General features: G+C 38.0%; 1 protein-coding gene across 7 annotated transcripts in view; it reads right to left on the bottom strand.

Annotated features, from left to right (window-relative positions):
* Positions 1-23,571, bottom strand: part of LOC106171170 (acetylcholine receptor subunit beta-like 1) — a 45,911-nt gene that overhangs the window by 5,077 nt on the left and 17,263 nt on the right. For 3 of the 7 annotated variants that reach the window (XM_013551360.2, XM_013551359.2, XM_087000880.1), the window contains 4 exons: positions 22,805-22,849; positions 18,344-18,453; positions 15,567-16,578; positions 13,821-15,255 (listed from right to left, as the gene is read on the bottom strand). In XM_013551360.2, the coding sequence (XP_013406814.1) occupies positions 15,100-15,255; positions 15,567-16,578; positions 18,344-18,453; positions 22,805-22,849 (1,323 nt within the window). In that variant the 3' untranslated portion in view covers positions 13,821-15,099. Of the gene's footprint in view, positions 1-2,344; positions 2,925-3,199; positions 4,215-4,836; positions 7,077-7,194; positions 8,195-8,387; positions 11,714-12,297; positions 13,244-13,820; positions 15,256-15,566; positions 16,579-18,343; positions 18,454-22,804; positions 22,850-23,571 lie in introns of those variants that run through there. The other 4 variants (XR_015331914.1, XM_013551361.2, XM_013551362.2 and 1 more) reach the window with 4 other exon arrangements.

The raw sequence follows: 23,571 nt of genomic DNA on the forward strand, positions 1-23,571 counted from the left end.
TATGAAAGGTTGGTGACCGAAAATGGAAATTAGTAATGATGGTCGATTGATATGTTATTGAGGACTAATATAAAGAGCTGAAAACGGGAAAATAACGGCTATGATATGAACATTGGTGGCGCCTCGTTAGACATACACGGTATGATACAATCAGGCAGAATAATTTCCTCCGTTTAATTTTTATAGTGTTATGTTGTGTAGGCCCCCCTAGTGGTGGCGCCTCCTAGCGGAGGATACCAGGAGACGCTGGGCAGGTTGGGCAAGTAAGTTAATAAGTCAACTGTCGAGGTGTTTAAATGTAGACGAATTGAAGGTGATCAGCAGAATAAGTCCAGAAACCAAATTCCATCATGCAGATTTTGTCGTCGAATGGGAAATGGCGTATGTGGGCTCTTGTAAATGACCACATCAACCGGTAGCCAGGCAGTTCTTGTCGGCAGCGTTAAAATTAAAATGGAGATAAGTGCGCTGCATATGTTGCATCCTTGAATTTAGTTTTGTGGGGAAAACTTTAAAAATTATTGATTTTATTGATTTTCATAAAAGGATTATTATGAAGTGAAGTCGAGTATGGAGTCAACACCACTAGCAGACCAAGATTGCCAGTATCTTATGCTTTCTCATGGAGCGTTAAGGTCGAGCACAGAAAACTTATCACCGTCTTGGACGAACTCACGCTTCACCATTATCGCCGAAAGCAAACTAAAATGATGACTGCGCTTATTTCTACAGCTTTTCTGTATACGTCAAATGATAGCCGGATGCCATTCTTAATTACACACAATGGACAATAGAAGTGTCACCCCTACTGAACCAATACTTTGGGGGAGATAAATGACTGTGGAATGATGTACTCCTGGTATTATTTTATTATCATCAAATTTCACAAAATGTAGACCGGGCAATATAACTACTCAAGATCTGCCTACTTTGATTATTGATTACTTGATTATGATTTGATTACTCTGATTCAGGGGGTGACACTTCTATTGTCCATTGTGTGTAGTTGACATTAAATGGGTAAATCTTTGTGGTATTATGAAATTTTTATCACCCGATTCGTAATAGATTAGTAGTTATTAAAATACTTCTACTGCCAGCATCACGGCTAATAGCAATGACCAAATTTCCAAGGATTAAAGCAGGTGCTACAATCTTCATTTTCTCTTTAAGCATAATACACGCTGAGTAAAATATCAAATATTATCAATTTTAAACATGCAAGGACAGCATTTGCGTGTTGGTTCTATCAAAGTAGAATGAACTGAAGGGTGTTGCTGATATGCAGTTAATTTTAACACAGGTTGGGATAAGCGCGCAGTGCGTCAAACCAAAATATGTACGTTGTCCACATAGGTCTCAGACGTTGAAAACTGTCCAATAAAATGAAATTCTCCTCAAGATTATTCAAAAAGGGACAGTTAAATAATTATTTGAAATTCGAAACACAAATATGACGGCCCTGTTGACTAAAAAGGTATAATTTTGATGACAATGTTGAGGAACTTTCGTGTTTGGCGTGTGTAACACCAAAACCGTTAAGGCCACCCACTAGTTTTTATTGCCCCATGACGGTTAATTTGAAATTTATTGATACATGTACAACTTAAATGTTTGTGAATAATTTTTTCTGAAAAAATCAACAATTGCTTCACTCATCAAGCACTAATATTGTAAATATACATGTATGTAGCAGGTCTCGTCGATCAAAAATGCTTAATGACGGGGGGAAGGGGGCGGGGGTGTTAAGCAAGAGTCACAAAATATGGGCAAACCAAGTTAATTGCAAATGGGTTCCAGCAAAAGCAAAAGCACAAACCGCCTATTGCTATTTTGTTAAGCCCTGCAGTAGAACAGCAGGTGGTTTAATATTGGATTATTATTTCATGATCAATAACGATAAGCCAGAGGAGAAAAGGGCGTGAAGCATGGTGCAGTGGACTTCGTTTTCTCTTGCTACTTATTTCTTAATTTCAAAACAAAACAAAACTAAGCACATTTTCTCTCAAATACGATCTATCACTCCTACGGCTTCGAAAGTGTATATTTTTTAAAGCTCGCTATGTTTGCTAATTCTAAGCTTGTGCTTTGTGCTTATCAGACTTTAAAGTGCACATTTTCTTGAATTTATTTCAAAATCTAAATAGCAGAAATACAAAAAAGGAAAGGGGTTGGTGCAAAATAGTTTCCTTGAGAACCGAGGTAGGCCTACATGTATTAAACTGCCTAAGACCCTGTGTGCAGATTCACTTAAATGCTTCTTGCATCTCTATAAGAGCAAGTACATCGAATTTTTGGACGAATTGCCAAATGTTTACCAATGCTTCAAAAACCAACGAATAACAAGGGTTTGAAAACGCCATGCGCTTCATTTTATTGATTCTAATTTTACTCAAGTGAAAATATAGTGAGTGTACTATATAATAATGAATGACTACAAATAGTCGTCAATTATGAAATCATAATGAAAACAAACAAATAAACGTTACGACTTTAACATTTTTATCACTAATGTCCAAGAGATCTATTACCATTTATAGCGACATTCAGGTAAGAAATATGCACATCTCAACGGAAAAAATTATTCAGATATCCCTTACTGTATTCATTATTTTCGTAATCACTGTAAAAATCCAAAATCAATAACAGCGCCGTAAAAGTTTTCTCTTTGACAACCACGTTACAGTCTGCTCAAAAATACTAGTTCCATCCTTTTTATTTTTTTTTTTCGTTCCTAAACATTTCCAGTTGAGACATTCTTATCATCGAATATCGCCATGTTATGAAGTTAACGCTTCTTGCCTATGAAAAATATGCGGAACATTAAAAAACAATCCACATGTTCCGCCAATGGTCACTATGAAAAATAAATAAAGCAGCAAACGGTCCACCACCAAAGCAAAGTACTTCCAATCTTGAACTTCCTGAAATTATAGAAAGAAAAATCCTATTATGTGTAATCGACATGTAATACCGAAACCTAATGAAATTTTATTACGCACCGTGCATTCCTACATACTTACATGTATGTACTGTGTAGTATGCATGTCTAGGGCTAGGCGCACGGTTACAGAGTTGAGTTCTTCGCTATCGCTATCTCATAAGCCATAGATGATCAGAAAAAAAAAGGAAAAGAGAAAGGACACACAGAGAAGGGTGGAGATAATATAAAGAGAGAAGGAAGCAGATACAAACTCACATTCTGGGTATCGTCGCTTTCCTTCAAGTGTCTAGCAATGAATGCAACGTCATTGGCTGCATCCATCAACCTTTTTGGTACATTTCGCTTACTGCTCTCACGGCCATCTTTCGGATTTTGATTGCTGGCCGTCTTGTATATTTGCTCTGCCTTTGTAGATTTTGGTGCTTTTAAGCTAGTGCCCGTGACTTCTGTTGATAATGAGGACTCTTTCAATGTTGCCATCCACCTTTCCTCGGATGTTAATTGTTTCTCTGCTGGACAGCCTCGTCTGTATTGGTTTTCGTGATTCGGTCGCTTAACAAGGAGCAGTCGTGGTAAGTAGTTCAGAAATACTACTCTCACCCACTTTGGCATACTGTGAGAATTTGGGGATCGAAAATGCCAGTTTATAGTCATTACAGCCAGAAGAACAGATACAATGTTCATGATGAAAGTAAACATGAGGAATTTGACTATTAGTGGGACCGATAACGATGTCGGAGGTAATAACTTTGAAATAAGTAAGATGAACACTACTAATGCGATAAGAATAGAAATGCTGAGGGCAACTTTCTCGCAGGCTTCACTTGGCAGGTAAAAAGTTGAAACGCTCAAAAAGGAAATCAATATACAAGGTATGATCAAATTAACAATGTAAAACAAAGTTTTTCTTCGAATCCGTATGTAATAAATAACTCGCGTCTCTGCAGGTTTGTCATCTTTGGCGGCTCGATACACAATGGCCCCCGGGCCTACTACAATATCCCAAGTACCACTAGGCATGTAGTCGGCCAGGTCTACTGTACTGTAATTCTTAAATGGTTTTTCTTGATAATACCAGTCGAAACCAACTTGTTCCCCAGTGTACGTCCAAGAGGCGAAATGCATTTCACATTCTTGCTCATCAAAAGGGAAATACTTGACATCGATTTCACATGAACTTTTGAAGATAGCTGGCGGGACGTGTAACATTGTTCCGTCTTCGTATACGACTACATTGGACCGGTAATCTGTTTGATATTTACCATCAGCACTAGAATTAATTAAAAGTAGTAAAATAAAACTCAACAAAAACAAAACTTAAAAACATAATAAACTAAATATAAAGTTGTATTTAAAGGATTGCAATATACCAATAGCTAGAAATCATAAGAGTAAGCAAATAATGACAACACAAACAGAAAGATTACAGTTTTAACAGATACAATTCTTACTAAAAACAAACCTACGTAAAATCCATGCATAAGATATTCGTTGAGTTAAAACATTGGAGTGCAGCTGGGAGATCAATGTGGCAACTGTGTGATAAATAACCTTGATAACATTCTACATGTACTTCTGTAAGGTGCTCTCACAGTGAAGTAACAGTGATTTGAAGAATAACAGTTTTGAAGAACGATGGCATTTTGCATCTTTATGTTATTTCCATAACAAAAATTTCTTAAGTTGTTTGGATAATAATGGGAAATATTTGTGTGTTGTTTGTATCTTGGCTTTTCTACTGGTATCTTGGCTTTTCTGCTGCTCGCCGCTTCTCCCGATGGCCTACAAGTCAGCTTCGACATGAATGTGCAAAGTTGACATGTTTAGAGCACACTGTGTATGTCCAGACTGAACGTCTTTTTAACAAAGATAAAATTGCGCAGAAATTCATATCATCATCAACTGATTTATTTTGCCAACATCAGCGACAAGGCGGGAAAGCAGGGACTGCAGCTTAAAATGCACACAGGAGAAACTGGTCGATGAATGATATAGGTTGAGCAGGTTGAAACAATGAAACGTGGTCAGTATAATCTAAATACAACTGGTCATGTACATCCAATGTGGTTATTCAAAAATAAAGAAATTTTAAAGATGTAATATCTATATGTAATAGAAACTGGTTGCTTTCAACTACAAAAAACAGATAATGAGTTGAATAAAAAAAAACGGGCATAAGGATAAAGCATTCCCGTTTGCAAGCTTTTATTCTTGAATATGATTGATGTACATTAGGCGAAAAACTGACATCTCTTCAAACTGGCTCAATTGAGATGCGACTTTGATTTGCTTGCTATGGTCCTTGTCGCTGTTTTTATTAATAAAAGCATCCTAAATATTTCTAAATCATATTCATCTGGTGTTTCAATACATTTCTTTTTCTTTTAATCGACAAATCCGAATAAAATGTCTGTACGGGGTATTTTTCATATCTCCATTAAACATTTGTATGCCCCATACCAAAAAGCTTGTAAAATGGCTATTCCTTATTATGTAATACAAAATACAAGGAAATTAGAGCAAAAGCATTCGGTACTACTTCCTAAATAAATATCCATTGTTTGTAATTATCAATTCTATCAAAGCAGGGTTTTTAGATGAAGCAGCTGGTTAACTCCCCTTTCTTCTACACGTACACGTACAAGTATAGTTGCATCTACACAATGAATACGTTTTTTACAATCCATGAGGTGAAATATACAGTCTTCTTTTTTTGCCTAGTACTGAAGATTCTATCTAAATACTTCCTAAAAAGGGTAATCCTAGCAAATCACTGAGCCCAACCAAGTAAACGTCAGCTAGTCGGTGGTCACACTTACATCAACAAGGAAACAAACCATGACGATTTCTACAGAACTCCTGAAATCTCTATCTCTAAATGTACTATTTTCACAACCGTGCAACAATTAAATTATCAAACATAACGTGTATCACACGCTATGCATATGTTTGTACTATATTTTGGACCCGAAACATAGGCTACACAAGTCTTTTTAACAATATTTCAAATTGGATTTAACTACATGTATATGCAACGTTTAAATAGACAATAGTATGCTAAGGGGGGCTCCTTAACGGCTGTATATCAGCAACAAGGTCAATTTACTTCATTCAAATACCTCGACTAAACGATATACACAAACTGTTCCCCTATTAACAATATCCCCTTGGATAATACTGACAAATATTGCAATCACGTAGAATATCATGTACAGCAATTTCAAACATACAAATATCACCATCAAAGACCTTCATTTACGTTAACAATCACCGTAATTTCAATTTAAAGTAACATTAAGTTTTATATATATCCTACTATCTCCGGGCAGCCTTATGAAATAAAAAGCAGAAAACAGGAATAAGTGGTGACTCCCGGAAATGAGGCGGAGAAAGTGGGGGCATCTGGATTCAAACGCACCCCCACGCTCCCTACGTGGGTATTATTCAGATCGTAAAAAATACTATGACCGCTAAGTGAACTTTAAAAGCATTTTTACAAGCAAATAAGGACCTATATATACTACATTATTCAGCATCATTAAGCATTTTAGGACAAGTTGAGGTTTTTCCAACATAAATTTACTACGTTGACTTATTCTGTAAAGGAAAACCTCGGCACAATAAGAATTAAGATCCCATATCAACATTTTACAGGTAATGTAAAATATGTAATTAGAAAAAGCTAATTTTCAATGTCAATAGCTTATTTCAATGAGACTGAACCGTGTATAAGTTCGTGCATATTATAACTAAGTTACAACAGATGCTTAAAACAATTCACTTCTTTTGTCCCCCAAAAAGGTATCTGCAGTGTAAATCTTGTACGCATTCAAGTGCTTCCATGTGTTGGCAGTTGTTGCAGTGTGAATACGTAAGTTTATTTCATGTATATTTGAGTTTGGATTTTTTTCATGTAAGAAAACGCGCGCAGCTCATGCGCGTGTTGGTGTGTGTGCGCGCGTATGTGTGTGAGAGAGAAACGTTTGATTCATCCAGTTAAGGCCTCTTGGCGATGAAACAAGTGTGGAACATCAAAAAACATTCCCAATGTCCCGCCTGCGGTGACTATGAAAAACAAGTAGAGAACCAATCGGTCCACCACCAAGGCGAAGTATTTCCAATCTTGTACTTCCTGCAATAAAAAGAAAAAATTAAAATATACGGTAAAAGAAAAAATTTAGCACAGAAACATTCTCCGCAAAGTGGCTTAGTATTTTTTTCTTGAGAGAGAGAGAGAGAGAGAGACTTACATTCTCATATTCATCACTTTCTTTCAAGTGTTTAGCAATGAAAGAGACAGAATCTGCCGATCTGTAGATTTCTGGCAAATAGCGGCGGGGGTTGTTTTCATCCTCCATTTCATTATGGCCGTTCGTCATGTAAGAGTGTACACATGTGCTCTGACCACCTGAAGTTTCTTTTGATTCTAAATCTCGCATATTTCTCTTCGAAGTCGCCGGGGTCATCATTTCTGAACCCTGTTCAACTCCCTTTCGTTTCTCCCAGCCTCGACGATACTGTCCTTCGTGATCTGGACGTTTGACAAGGAGAAGTCTTGGTAAGTAGTTTAAGAACACAACCCTGACCCATGTTGGCATCCTGTGCGAATTTGGAGATCTAAAATGCCAATTTATAGTCATAACAGCCAGGAGAACGGAAATTATGTTCATTATAAATGTAAACATAAGAAATTTTACAAGAAGTGGGACTGATAACGATGTTGGGGGTAACATCTTTGACATCAGCAAAATGAACACAGTCAATGCGATCAAAATGGATATGCTGAGCGTTATCTTCTCACATGCATCGCTCGGTAGGTAGAATGTCCCAACGCTCAAAAATGATATCAATACACATGGTATTATTAAGTTCACGATGTAAAACAGAGTTTTTCGTCTTATTTTCAGGTAATAAACCACTCGTTCTTGGGATGGTTTTCCGTTTCTACCTGGCTTATTAATGATAGCCCCCGGTCCTACAACGATGTCCCATGTGCCACTTGGCATATATTCAGCCAAATCAACAGTACTGTAATCTTTGTCATCGTTTTTATACCATACAAACGTGAGTTGGTCGCCAGAGTATGTCCATGAAGCAAAATGCATTTCACATTCTTGCTCATCAAAAGGGAAATACTTGACATCGATTTCACATGAGCTTTTGAAAATAGCTGGAGGCACGCGCAACATTGTTCCGTCGTTATACATGACTACATTAGAGCGGTAATCTGCTTGATATTTCCCGTCGGCGCTAAAATAAAATATGAACAACATGTAGAGGTCAAACAGATAAAAGCATGTGCAATTAATCAATCAATCAATTAATAATCAATTGAAAAATATTGCGATAAGTTCTAATATAAGCTTACGGTAAAACAAAATCCAATGGTTTTCTTATATTATTATGTCATACCTATATGCTTATCAAAACAGTTGCTACTTACATATACAATCTGTTCAAAAATGACTATCCGATAAGGCAGAAATAACACTCTCGCACACGATGTTTGTCGTTGCATTCTTTTCAAGCGAAGTGCAGCAGATGAGAAAAAATAGTATGGAAAGAAGACCCGTGACTGGAAGTCAATCGCAGACTATAGTTCAGTGCTATTAGAAAAAAATCTACGTCAGAAGCTAAGCATACTACAGTAGTATATAATCTTTCACTATAGTTTCCATCCAGGCCAAGGCATTGCAGTGCGAAGTCTCGGGCCTGTTCCATCACACAAACTGAAATCACAGACGTCGGCTTTTGTATTATCGCTATCACTCAGTGTACTCTCAACAAAACCATGCGTCCTAGTCAACTGCACAGATTGGACGACTAATTTCCATAGTTAAGTGTATGGTCTAATAGTGTTATCAAGCCAGCAAAGCTGTCACAAGTCACGTTACTTACGATTTAGTTACATGAAAGAGCTAAGACATATGCTTTATGTATATATTTATATACATATATATATATATATATTAGTGCTTCTCCAATACAGTTCTATCTGGGGTTGTCAAAGTGCCATGACTCAAAATATAAGCATGATGCAGATATTATAGCCGAGAATATGTAGATATACTTAGTCATCCATATCAAAGCCACATTTACCTTTGTTTATAAAAGCATGTTTGATTTATTAATTAGCACATGTCATTACGAGAGAGAGTGTGTGGGAAAGAGATAGAGAGAGTGGGAGAGAGAGAGGGAGAGTTTTACCATACCCGTATATGGGTGGATACCAAACACATGTATAATACTGAGAAGCACGCATGATTCCTATAAAAATAACACGGTAAAACAGGTATCTTATTTTCGGCAATTTGAAGATATCGAATTCACATTTCCGATAATTGGTGCAAAATGGAAATGTTTTAAAGAAACTTTTCCAATTGTTAAAGGAGAATATCATATAATGAAACAAAAAAACTTTATTTCACATCAATGATTTTAATATACGTATTACTGGTATGTAAAATACTATACGGCGTAACTGCATCTATGCCATACTGCTGTTCATATACATGACAAAGTTGGAAAGGGACTTTGGCAATGGTATCCAAGTATGTATAAACAAAACACGCCATGCTTGTAATTAATTTGTAACAAATCTGTTTTAGAATGTATCTCTAATATGCTAACATATTCTTGTATTATCTAATACAAATTGATCTATACACCCCTACCCAAAAAAGTTTTAACCCTACCGCAATAATGCACCTTGCTACAAGGGTATCAATAGTTATAATTTTAGTATTACATAACAACTAGGCATCCGATCATCGTGTAAATTGCAGATGTGAGTAGTAGAACATTGACCTACCTAGTGTCACCAGTAACATACTCCAAAACCAATTATTTTTAATATGTAGCTCCTAAGTGGGATACATTTTTTACCAAGTGGTTGACATAGCAGGCAGTTTTGACCCTCCGAATTGCCAGAAGGTTGGATTGTTCCGTAAGGACCATTCAGAGGGATAGACAACATCATAACGAAACAGGCACATGGCAAAATTACTGGGTAAGGCCGACCGAAGGAAGTGTACCCAAAGAAAAGAAAAATGTCAATACGCCCTCTTCGTAGAAAACGTTTCATGACATTTAGGAACGTGACTGCAATATTTAACAAGAACAAGGCAAACTAAGTTTCTGAGCTTCCGTCAGAAGACGTCTGCACAATCGCCGATATTTTGGCAGTTTTTTTTAAGGAGACCAGTCATCACTGCCAGGAACCGTCTTCTTTGAATCAGCTGGTATACCGGAACTCTGGCATGGACAGCAGCCAATAACTAGGCTTTGAAATTGTTATCAGTAGCAAGCAAGCTCAGTGTTGTCAGAATTTATGGACGTGAAAGGGTTTGGAGAACAGCTGGTAAGAAGTATATTCCCAATTTCTGCCTTCGGTCGACAGGACTCGCCCAACCCAAGTTATGCATGCGGCGTATCGCCTACCATGGTGTAGGCGAGCTGGCAGTGGGAACCTTAACACAAACCCCTGCATCCAAGTACTGGAAAGGAAACTTAAGGAATTCTGTCGAGAATATCTTTGGGGAAAATTATCCCCCGTTTATGTCTTATCATGGTAATGCTACTCCATGTACAGCCAATGCAACAGTAGGCTGGTTATGTGCGTACCAAATTTAGACCCCCCAATGGTCAGCTCATTCCCTGGATCAAAACCTCGTTAAGAATGTGTTAGGATATCCTCAGAAATGTATAAATGAGGGATAATTTTGCAAACAAAAATGATCTGATATCTTTGCACCTTATGTGGAGCGCCATCACTGCGAAACATGACAGAACTTTTTGACCCCACGCACAGACGCGACAGGTGCGTCCTCCAATCCAGAGGATACTTTACAAAATACTAAAATGTGGCTTTGGTTTTCTTTAATATGCTTAGTTTATTCATTGGTGGTACAATCAGTAAATTTTTGTGAAAAAATTCTATTTAGAAGTTGAATAGAGAATATATGTTCATGGCATGACTTTCTGTATCACTTTACGCATTGTGTTAGGGGTGACACTTTTTTTCTTAGTAGGGGAGTATATATCTCAATATACACTGTATACATACAATAACGACGTTCTCTGCATTCCACGTGATTTAGAATAAAATTCTCGAAGAGAGTATTACATCCCGTTTGATATTTCACACTATACAACTAAATTAATTTCCCCCCGAGAAATCGGAAGTATAATTTTAATCGTTATGGCTGTTGATAACGGAGATTTTCTTTTTATAAATTAAGCAATTTGCGAATCCACTAATTTTAACTCTCTCTCTTTCTCTCTCTCTCTCTCTCTCTCTCTCTCTCTCTTCACCGTTTATTTATCTCCCAGCAATTGGGCGCAACACCTGCGAAGCACTTAAAACAAAAACGGCTTCGAGGGATAACCCCACATTTGAAATGGTGAGCTGGAAGTCATCCGGGTCACCACAACATCCTACATGTCACGCCATTTACGCGCTCTGCCAAGACATAATCTTGGGTTCTAAACTTGAACCACCAAAGGTGTCTCCTGCGAAATAATAATCATAACGTCCTCACAATCGATACCAACGTGGTATTCATAAGTCTATGCGCATGCGTGTACAGCTCTGTAAAATATACAACGAACTCTTCAAAACGAGGCATTTCACTTAGAATCACTTCCTATGTCAAATATCGTTTTGGCATTGAAGAAAATCCCCACTGTTCCACCGATGTTAACAAGCAAAAAGATATAGAGTAGTAGCCGATCAATCACCATGGCAACGTATTTCCAGTCTTTGAGAACCTGCAAAATCAATAGAAAACATAGATTAGCTGTCAAATAAACCTGATAAACCTTGGTGTATGTCCCAGCGGCCAGTGGTATTCTGAGAAAATATCCTCTGTTCGGACCAACCAGGTCAAACCAATATGATATAGGATGATCTAAGGTGGGTCTCGATCATGCCTCAAGTGATCAAGTTTCGACAATATTTATCAAATTCAAATTTAAGAATAAACATATTGCGTCACCTTATTAAATTCGTGTTTTTGGATGCATTATGTGAGATTGATGTATGGCCATAACGATCACTTGATTCGTTATACACCTATACGGCACGATATTGTAATAATAGACTTCCAATCTTGAAATAAACTTATACTGGTCACGCCTTAGATTACCATTTTGGCATATAGAAAAATGGTTTTAAAAATCAATATTTAAGATGGTTTCATCACAATTTTTGTAACTAGTATTACGTCTGCTACATGCAGTAGGCCTGTATGATAAAAAATGAACATCTTGGATGCAGACCTTTAATTTGATCGTGTGCGTGTGTGTGTGTATGTGTGTGTGTGTGTGTGTTTTCAGTATTCTAGCACACTTACGTAAGAATGGTCCACTCGGTCCCGGACATGTTGAGATATAAAGTCTGTATTTTCAATAGCACCCAGCACTTCTCTTTTTGTGTCGGATCCACTTCTATCCTGGTATGCACTCTCAGTTTCTCTGCGGTCTGAGGAACTAGTCAATTTAATATCACGAATGTTTCTCTCCTTTTGTTTTCTCTTTTCTTCTCTCTTTTTGAGACCTCTCATATATTGGCCGTAATGATCTGGTCTTTTCATAAGGAGTAAACGAGGCAAATAATTCAAAAACAATATTCTTACCCACATATTCATTCTGTGGGATCTCGGCGACCGATAGTGCCAATTGATAATAATCACAGTCGTGAAGATGGAAACGATGTTCATGATGAAGGTGAACAGTAAAAATTTGGCAATAAGAGGTATTGAGGATGATGTTGGTGGAAGCATCTTGGAGATCAGAAGTATGAAAACAACCAGAGAGATAAGTAGAGAGACGCACAGCGTTATCTTCTCACCGGCGTCCGTTGGTAAGAAAAACGTGCAAACACTAAGAAAAGAGATCAATACGCATGGAATAATCAAATTCACTGTATAAAATAACGTTTTACGCTTGATTCGCACTGTATAAATGGCTCTTGTAAGAGTTTGCTTGCCATCTTGAGCTGGAATATGAATAATTTCTCCCGGTCCCTTAATAATATCCCACGTCCCGCTGGGCATGTAGTCACTTAGATCTAGCGTGCTGTAAACTTGACCCTCGCTTTCATACCAATGGAATCCAAGTTGCTCTCCACTGAATGTCCACGAGCCAAGTGTCATTGGGCAGTCCTGTTCATCGAATGGAAAATACTGTACGTCCATGTGACAGGTGCTCTTGTAAATGGCAGGGGGAACATGCAACAAAGTCCCGTCGTAATATATGACCACATTGGACTTGTATGAGACCTGGTAATTACCGTCAGCGCTAGAAAAGGACCGGACCGCATCAGCAAACGCATTACGCAGTTTTAAAATTGATACTAAGAGCACCAAGAGCGCTTTCTATGTCTCCAGGAGACTTTGCACAGATGATATGGAAAGATTATTTTGCTGATGTAAATTACTGTATTGAATTAGTACTAATTTAATTCTAGTTTCTAAGGAATAAAAAGAAACATACTAAATGTTTCAATTATGAACCAAAAATCAAAATAGTTCACAACCTAAAATAGATATACAATAATAGGTAATTTTTATAATAATTCTAAGTACCAAATAAATCAAGAAATACAAAATATATGCCTCTGCTATTGGGATAGAGCTACGCTGCGCCGGCTAGCTAATGTGGCCCTAACTGCATAAAGGCAAATTCTAAACAACAGGTGGCGATATGACGATTTTTTGCGACCAGAAACGTGCGACATTGCAGCTGCAGCACAGAAAGCATGCGACAACAACAAAAAAGGACACTTACACAGGGCCTGTGGCGGCACCTTGTGACTTGCAACACAAACAGAGCGAAATGCGCGTGGAAGAATATACATCACAGTACGTATACAGTGTATACAGTATATGTGTGCATTTTTTTTACCCATGTAAATGCCACCAAAACATCAATTAACTTTCATATGTACCTTTTAAAGATGATTATCCGGTTTCGTTCTTCGATTTTTGGGATGTCTCATCTGTTCCCCGTGTACACAACTAGTCATCTTCGGTTTTCAATTTCCGTCTGCCACATTGCAGTGCCTTTAAACCAAGCTCATATTCACGACGTCTACATAATAGTAGTTTAACGTCCGCCAAGTCTACTAAATAGCGTATTGTGACAAACTATAAAATAATCAGAAGAGAACCTTCTTGTACAATATGATAAAAAGAACATTTTATGTTGCATCTTATTTCATAGTACAAAGTTGACGTACTGCCATTGTGCAAATGATAAAATAACTAATAAATCACAATCATATAGATAAATACTTATATATCGTCACTGCATCTAGAAAGGCTTTATAGTGTACGTTTATTGTTAATCGGCAACTATATGCACCAGTACTAGTATCTCTCGAGAAAAAATTGATTAGCGCAAATTGTTACGTTAAATGCGGGCCTTCAAGAACCAAACACCATTTTCTGCACAGCTTAATGTTACAACAATAAGACAATACGCGACAAGAGACTTCCACGTGCACACAGTTCATTACTTACAATTGAATCATATAAAAATATTTTGAATAACAACTTTCATGGCGTTATCTTATACATCAGTTTCCTTAATTGCTATACAGAAACCCAACGACGTTTTATGTATATTTGCTTGACAATTTTGACCACTATATACAACACACATCTACTTTCACCACCAAGGAGAAACGGGTTTATACCAATCACTATACACATAACCAACCTCTACGGCGCTGTGGATCCGCTCTTTGCTAACAAAGGGAGTATAGAGCCATTAAACAAATAAAATGGTTTCTGTCACTTTACATTGATGGATACATAACGGAAGACTACCGAATTACGCGCCGTTTTAATTTAACATTTGACTTTGAAATTACAATTGCACAAGAGAGGTAATGGTATCTCACAATGTATAAAACTTGCCCACAGCAAGGATACAGCTACAGCAAAAATGTAGCTGGCCCTCTCGGACACTTTATGTGTTAAACTCGCACCAAAAGATGCAGTCTAGACACTAGTTTCATTACGGTCTACTTTCATTGGGTTTCATTGTTTTCACGATATATTAGTCAAAAGTTTGATTTTTCTAGTGCCCCTCATAATGGAAAATTGATAACTATCTCTAAAATTAGTGTTTGGAAGAACAGTGTCTATTAACTAGCTATGCGCTTTCACTGATCCCTCTCCAACAGCAGTGAATATATTGGGAGCTTGAAGAAATATGCCCGAAGTCCCAGCAATATTGACACCCAGGAATATCATCAGAAGTAGACGATCAATGACCAGAGCCACATACTTCCAGTCTTCTAAAATCTAAAACAGAAGGAATATCAAAATTAATTTGTAAAGTTTAAATAACTTTTTGTTGAACTTTGTAGTCGTATTTTCAGGTATTTGGACCACGTTGTAAAACATGATGACGATCACGCTGGAAAGCGCCCGATGTGCTGTCCCAAGGTCTTACATAAGGATTTCTACATGAGGTAATGGAACCAACCAATAGTTGCTAGTAACTTCTAATATTCTTAAGTAAGAGCAGAACAGTAATTAATGAGCGTCCATGGGTAAACGTGCGTATTGGATCCAATAGTGCCGTCCAAAGCCCAAAGACTGTTCATACTCACGTCATTGTATTCGTCTTGATCTTGCATGTGCTGGGCAACAAAACGGACATTATCTGCGGCATCATAAAAGTCCGCTGGCAAGCTATTATGTTCAGGACTGCGAGAGTTACCGTAAGTCCTCTTATTGCGATCCCGTGAGGGGGAGCGACCCAGATTGTGTAGTTCTGATAACTCAAGAAGTTCGTTTCTTGGGCTAGGCGTGTACAGGCCATATGGCTTACTGTCCCTGTTATGGTCAATATGAGTGTATATCTCTTGCTTTTGCTCAGCCCGCCGTAGGCCCTTAAGATACTGCTCCTCGTGGTTTGGTCTCTTCATGCACAGGAGCCGTGGGAGATAATTCAGGAACACAATTCGCACCCACTTTGGCATAGAGTGAGATCTGGGCGACCTGAAGTGCCAGTTGATGATGATCACAGTTGAGAATATAGACAATATGTTCATGATAAACGTAAAGAGCAGGAATTTGGCAATGAGTGGTATCGTCAGTGACGTCGGAGGAAGCATTTTAGACACCAGTAGTATGAACACTACCAAAGCGATAAGGATAGAAATACAAAGTGTTATTTTCTCTGCTCCGTCCGATGGTAGATAGAACACTCCGACACTTAGGAAGGAGATCAACACGCATGGTATTATCAAATTCACAGTATAGAATAATGTTTTTCTCCTTATCTTAATTGTAAATATAACTCTAGTTTCCATTGGTTTGCCGTCCTTTGGGGGGAAATCGACAATCTGCCCGGGCCCTCTTAGTATATCCCAAGTCCCACTTGGCATATAGTCATTAAAATCCACTTCGGATAAGTTCATGTGCCACAAAAACCCGACTTGGTCGCCATTGAATGTCCACGAACCCATTCGCATTTCACACTCTTGTTCGTCGAATGGAAAATATTGCACATCAATCTGACAGGCACTCTTGTAAATGGCTGGAGGGACGTGCAGCATGAGTCCATCTTTGTAGATTACTACATTAGATCTATAAGAAGCTTGGTATTTTCCATCAGCACTGGAAATAAAAATTACATTTAATACGAACAGCTGATACATGTACATGTATGCGGTCAGTGTTGCATTCAGTTTTAAATACGCATTCCCCATCTGTTATTTTTAAAGAACCCGTCTCTTCCCTGCTAGCATCGTGTCACTGCCCGTGAGTTACCCGATTCGCCATTTTGATGCGTCAAAGCATGACCTGAGGAACAAAGCACATTTTACTCTCTTCATAAACTGCAAAGTGTTTGTTATGCAAGCGAAAGGTAATTTTTCATATAATGTGTTGGCAGTATGAAATGTAGTACCTGATAGTACGTGTATTGTCTTCATCTTAGCACAACATGCAATATACGTCAAAAATGGTTAAAAAGAATGTAACATTGACTACGTCTCTTATAAATACTGGAAAACCACGATGTTCAAATAAATGTGTGCATAAACATTTGGACCAGTATGACCTACAAACGTCGCCTGACTACAATATGATAAAAAAAGATTATGAAGATAAGTTTAGAGACAGGAACTGTCAAGTGTGAGACCAGTTTACATTTGGACGGTGCAGCATGGAAGTGACACAGAGAGTGAAAACACTGTTGCGCTCTAACACAAAATGCTAACAAAATATCTAAAACAGCCCTCCTGTGAAATTATCCATACTTTGGTGTATGGCGCTATTCTGTACCGTCTGCAAACTCTTGTATTTCTTTGTTTTTAGAGGGGGGATCAAGTTTGTAAATCAATAACGTGAATGACAAAGAGTATCAACACATAGCAGAAGAAATTAAATGTTATTAAAATAATTTTGACGTGTATAGCTTATTTTACCCAAGAGCACCTTACAAGTTAAATGGCCTTAGCCGACCATTATAAATTAACAAAAATCAGATAGTGTGATAAATAATGATAATAATAATAATAATAAAAGTCTAATGGATATATAACAAAATTACTCAAAGTTATAAAATAAAGGTAATACAAAAACATAAAAAACAAAGGCTTACCTTCACCAAGAAGACTAACACGAAGAGATGAGAACTGGAACTTGAAAAAAGCTCGACAAAACCCCCGAAAACCCGCTGCGTTGTTCCAACGTAGAGGAAGTAAATACACCCGTGTCCCAGCATAGCACTAACAAGTAGCTTGCTGGAAAATGTCTCCTTTTACAATCTATATTACTGCCTCCTTATCACAATATGAAAGATTTACGTTTTGGTTCAGTGGAATACACTAAAACAAATGAAATCGACTATAGGAAATGTTACTGGTAAGGCCTACGCGCGACCAAAAGCGTGGGAGGTGTTTGGTCGAGCGTAAGCTTCATTGTATGGCCTGCATAGGTAATTCGAAAATCATTATCATTTATTAGATTATGATAGCATTAAAAGAAACAGGTATTATTTCAGTATGTGCGGCAGACATACAGTGAGCCATTTGCTTTTAATGACCCAGTATAAATGGTGTGGTACGAAAGTGACTAGCTCGAAATAGTTGTCTATTTGTTTTAATGACGTGCGGTTAGGTTGTATCACATGCTATACCGTATGCATCCCGCACTCCGTAGACTGCTAACTGAGATAACTAATACTAAAGGACTACTTAGTAGACAAGCAGGGTTGGGGGTTAGAAGTGGCTGTTGTATAGAGGGGAAAAAGGTATAAGTGAAGTCGACAAGCATACAACGTCCAATATAGCACTTATAACAACATGCACAATGAGTTTTACAACATGATACGAGGCTATACATCACCCATGCAATTATAAAAATATCAACCACTTACTTGTTAAACAGGACAATATCTGGAGTCCATACTTTGTCCATGGGTACGCGGATTGACGAGATCCCTCCATAGTCTGCAGGGTCCCACACTAGCTGATAATCATACCACACCTGGGGGGAGATACAGGAGATTGGATTAGACTGGGTTCCCATCCCTAGATCGATCTAACAGGATCGGTCCATCTCCAGGGGGTCCCTCGCTAAATTGCTTTCAGCCCAAGAGGCTTAGACGTCTGGTACGCCTACTAAAGCTGCTAAGCGATAGTTAATTACCCCTATCAGACAGACATCTAAGCCGCCCAAGTTAATTGTAATTAAGCGAGAATCCCCTTGGAGATAGTTCGATCCAAAGTTAGTACGATATTCTCTGGGAATGGTCTCTTATTAGGGTACGTAGCATTTAAGTACAAACTTTATTATGATGGAATGTTTCACAGAACAGCTTAAGTTAAAAATCGGTCTTTGCTTAAAACTGCTATGAATCTTAGCTCTAAGGGTGCTTTCCCAGAGATTTAGATCGATCTAAAGATTAAGTTTTAGATCGACCTAACTCCCTGGGGGTTCACGCTAAATTGCAGTCAGCCGAGCGGGCACCATAGTTAATTACCCCCTTACAGCTTTTAGTAGGCGGGACAGACGCTTAAGCCGGCCAAGCTGACAGTAATCTAGTGAGACTCCCCACAGGGATAGATCGATCTAAAAATCTATGGAAATGTTGTATAAGTTGCGTTCCGCAAAGTATCTAACCTATTTTACGGCCTATGATCTTCTCGGCGATGTTTTTCTCTCCAGGATAGAAGCCCATTTAAGTATGTCAACTACATTTATTGTGGGCCAATCGTTCGTAAACGGCATCACACCAATAATACGAAATCGACTTTACCTAATGACCATCAAACAAAAGCAGCATTACCTAGTACCCATCCCCCTCCAAGAAAAATGAATAAAAAGATAAAACAAATTCATGGTGGCATTCGAGAGTATCACATCATGCAGGACGCGAGGAGCTTAGGCGCTTACTTCACCAAAACTGCAAACAAATAATCATATAGGCTGTGTTTATAAACTTAAATGAACACGTTTAAAACAGGCAACTTTCTCACCACACCAGGTGTTCACTTTTTTTAACCATAACCACTTATCAAAGAGTAAGACCATGTGAACAAAATTATGCATGGAAGTGGCCTTCTGAATCGGATTAACCCAAATACAGAAAAAAAACTTGCCTGGGATATTTAAGAGAAGTCTAATTGATAGCTATTGTGCAAATGCTAAATTGATAATGTTTTTTTCAATTTACAACTAAATTCAATGAATTAATCTATTTTAATTATTTAAAGGATAGAAATAATTGTATAAGTCCAAACAAGTGCACATAAGCTTCAGACAGAAACTGCATGGCTGACATGATAACCTCAGAGCCTGCCCTGGATCTGTCAGAGTCACAGAGAACGAAATTCACCTTGCAATGGACCCACATCTTCGATGAATTTTGTTGCAACCGTTAGAAATTGTAGTTAAATGAGACCCAATGAGAAACTCAAAAAAATCTTCTGACATGCCCAAGAATCATTGCGCTGACTTCATTTATACTGGCACAAGGATTTTCTGACAAAACAAAGTACCCCTCAACTGCACTGTGCACAAATGGCAATAGTAATTTATTCCGATGTAATCTCAGCGAAATCACCCCTTTCGTAATCCGATTTTAACACAATAGCATCTATAAGTGTAACAATCGAAAAGCGTATTGTTTATCGATAGCCATTTAAGATGCCATTAACAGGTAAAAGTGAATGATGTTTGTATATAAGTATGATTTCCAATCGGTTATGTTTGTATACACAAGGTGCACACTATAAAGCACGCCCTTTTACTTCCCAGTTTCCTTTGGGCATAATCCCCAGTCATGTATACTTATTGATTAACTTTAGAATAGATTAAATAGGGCAGATACATTTAATTACATATTGTTGGAGGAGAATAAGACCGTTCTAAATGGGCACGGTCTTACAAATTTGTCAAAGGTATATAGTTCCCTATTAGTCTATCAATCATAAAAATGTTAAGCATGAAGGCTTCACGATAAGGTCTTCTGAGTTCAGCAGCAGAAAAACGTATACTTTGATACTTAATTATTGATTTTAGAGAGAAAATGGCGCGAGTACAGGACATAATCAAGTAAAAGAGAAAGCTAGGCACTGAATTGTGACAATTCATCATCAGATTTAGTGTGCATTGTTCTTTTTGTTTTCGACAAAAGGCGGTAGTCGATGTCTCCCGACTCTTGTCGACCTTCGGTTTAGACCACTGACAAGGGTTCAATTAATATTGATAAAAAGTAGTAAGATAATTGACAGAGAAATTGATCAAAATCGTTAGGTTAAAATAACCAAATAATTAGTTTGGTCTTTTCACGCCATTTCGGTGCGCACAATGCATGGCTGTAATAGAAAGGTTATTTCAGTTCTCAAAAGTTCCTCCTGTTTTGGTATTTTGGCAGGTGCTTTGTTATCAAAGATTTGCATTACATAAACATTCAGATAACCGAAAGAAAGACATCAGGAAACGAATGTCTGCGCTAGCCATTATAAATGGTCACTGCGCCTCATGTATGGCGATGCCATACACTGCACCTGTTAAAATAAACCCACCAGTGTGACTTTCATCTTCCTTGCATACCTCATATGATTGAAAATGAGGATCACGGACTTCTTTCTTCCAAAAATGTGATCTTTCCTCTGGTATTCAGACTGGTTTGCACGCCGTGACCGACACCAGGCACTTGCCAACATTATACGATCATTACACTTGTGTTCGGAATTACCTCTATTATGAAATCTATGCACGTTCTGCCAAACCATTCTCCCACGCCAAACTAATTCATTGTAATAGCTTTAAGCCTTCTTCGCGCATCATTAATCTATATTCAATTTGCCTCTGTTTTAACATCCCAAAACACCCGGCCCTGAATTATTCACTCCGTTTCCTGAGCAAGTACATGCATAAGCATACAATACATGTACAATTTATTCGTAATTAGGATTGCCTTGGATAGTATGAACGTTCGGTTGGGTTTTGTGGGTATATTACCACTCCCTGTTACAACAATGTATAACAGAACGACTACATAAAATAACATGTTGCTGCTGTTGTTCGATATTCTCACAGATAAAGAATACTTAGCCTGGGGTGTTTGGTGATTCACACGTAGAGTAAAACAGACACGTGGCGGCGTGAAAGGTGCGGTTCACCAATATGTATATTGTGAAAATGGAGTGTTAAAATGGGCGGCTGTACATGTTCAGGGCCGTAGCCTGAGCAAAATGCCAGGGGGAGCAGTAAGCGGACACGAGGGGGCAAAGCCCCCGAGGGGGTGGGGTGGGTGTGGAAAATTTGTAAAAAACTGTATGTATAATACTGCATTCTGGTGCATTTTAACTGTTATTTATTGCTCAATCAGAAGTCAAAAATTGTGGGTTCATTTTGCCATTTTGCCATATTTGCGCCTCAAATCCCAGGGGGGGCAGCTGCCCCCCCTGCCCCCCCGGAGGCTACGGCCCTGATGTTGCACAGGGCCTGCAGGCCTACGTATGCAAATGACCTGGCACTTGCATGTACGTGCGTGCTCAGTATGTAATGTGCCTGAGCGTTCTCTTGTATCCTCGATTCTCACATACCATATGAATAAGTGCATATATTTGCACGCACATATACATGTATGTGCGTCTACAAGAGTGCATACATGTATATGGGATTTATTCAAATGTGCGTGATTGAGGAGTCATAATTTACCACACTTGGTTAGCTATAAACAGTATGTGGGAATGGTTGAATATAAAACATGATATTGTGAATTATTCTGAGGTCATCTTCAAGCTATATGAAGGCAACAAAGTCCAGACGAACTGTCTTGTCGATGTTTTTTCAGAATTGATACCGTTTCGTGGAAAAATGTTCACATCGCCACAATCAATGATTCGACTTCAAAGCTACAAGAATTCCAGATTAGACATAGGTCATACGGAAATGACGAGAAACTCCAAGTCCCAAGTGCATATTTACCCGTCATAATCACATAGTCGACTTCATTAACGGGTTTTCTGAGTTTGGAAACGAATACGTAGTGAATTTTAGCTAAGCTAGCAAGTGTACATGTCTTGTTCTTTTTTTTACTGCTGTGTGTATATTTCTTTCTGAAGTATATTTCGATGTTTGAAATATCTACACATTCGATCTGAGAAGCAACCACTGAATTATATGAAACACTGTAATGAATGCCTTCCTTTTATTTATCTGCCCTTTTGTCGACAGATATGTTAAAGTCGTTATTACATGAATATGTGTAATTTACACTCCTCAGGGAAGAACAGTAGTAGCTTCGAATATTACCAGTTGATCTATTAAGATTGTTTTACCGCTAGGGCCATTTAAGCCAATACTGGTCAATAAAGTCACTTACCGTTTGCAGCCATACGTTAGTCTTCATGATTTGATTCTTTTCGTCCTGCAAAAAAGACGTCATTCATATGATAAATGGTCTTAAAATTGATACACGCATTTCTAATAGAGGTACAAATTAGCCAATTCGTTAACCCAGAGAAATAATAAACTGTTTTTGTGATATAACAGAATAGAATTAAATCAACATGTGGTGTTTACACGAACTAGTAACATTTTAAAAATATATAACACTTATAAAGACATAGTCTAGACAGTCGAAACGAGCAAATCGACCCGAAACTGATACCGCTAAAAAGAGATCAGCAATAAAGAACCGCAATGATGTTACAGATGCTATGCGATCCTTCGTTCTCTCTCATGGGTACAGTTTTATAAAAATCATTAAACACGGCAGAACATTCAATAAACAATAAATTATGATTAGCCGTAAATGCGGCCGTGATTCAGTGTGGGAAGTTGGGCGTCTGAGGCTGTCCTGATAAACACGCGGAAGGATATTGATCATGTAGTTCTTATACCCACGAAAGGGCACCAGGTGGAAGACGACCAAAAAGACCAGTCGATATTTTTTGAATGAGGCTTTCAATTGTCAGACCGCACTTTGCTAGCGAACGAGTTCGAAAAGAAGCATTGGTTGTTATTAAACAACAAATAGTATTAGTTCACCAAACTGTTTCACTATTATCTACTGGCAAGCGTACAACCTACTTCCCGTCATAACTTCCTTAGAGTACAAGAAGTCTTCTAATCCCTTGACTTTAACAA

The sequence above is a fragment of the Lingula anatina genome, chromosome 1 (assembly GCF_051362555.1).
Source record: "Lingula anatina isolate TDL-2025a chromosome 1, LinAna3.0, whole genome shotgun sequence".
Taxonomy (NCBI): domain Eukaryota; kingdom Metazoa; phylum Brachiopoda; class Lingulata; order Lingulida; family Lingulidae; genus Lingula; species Lingula anatina.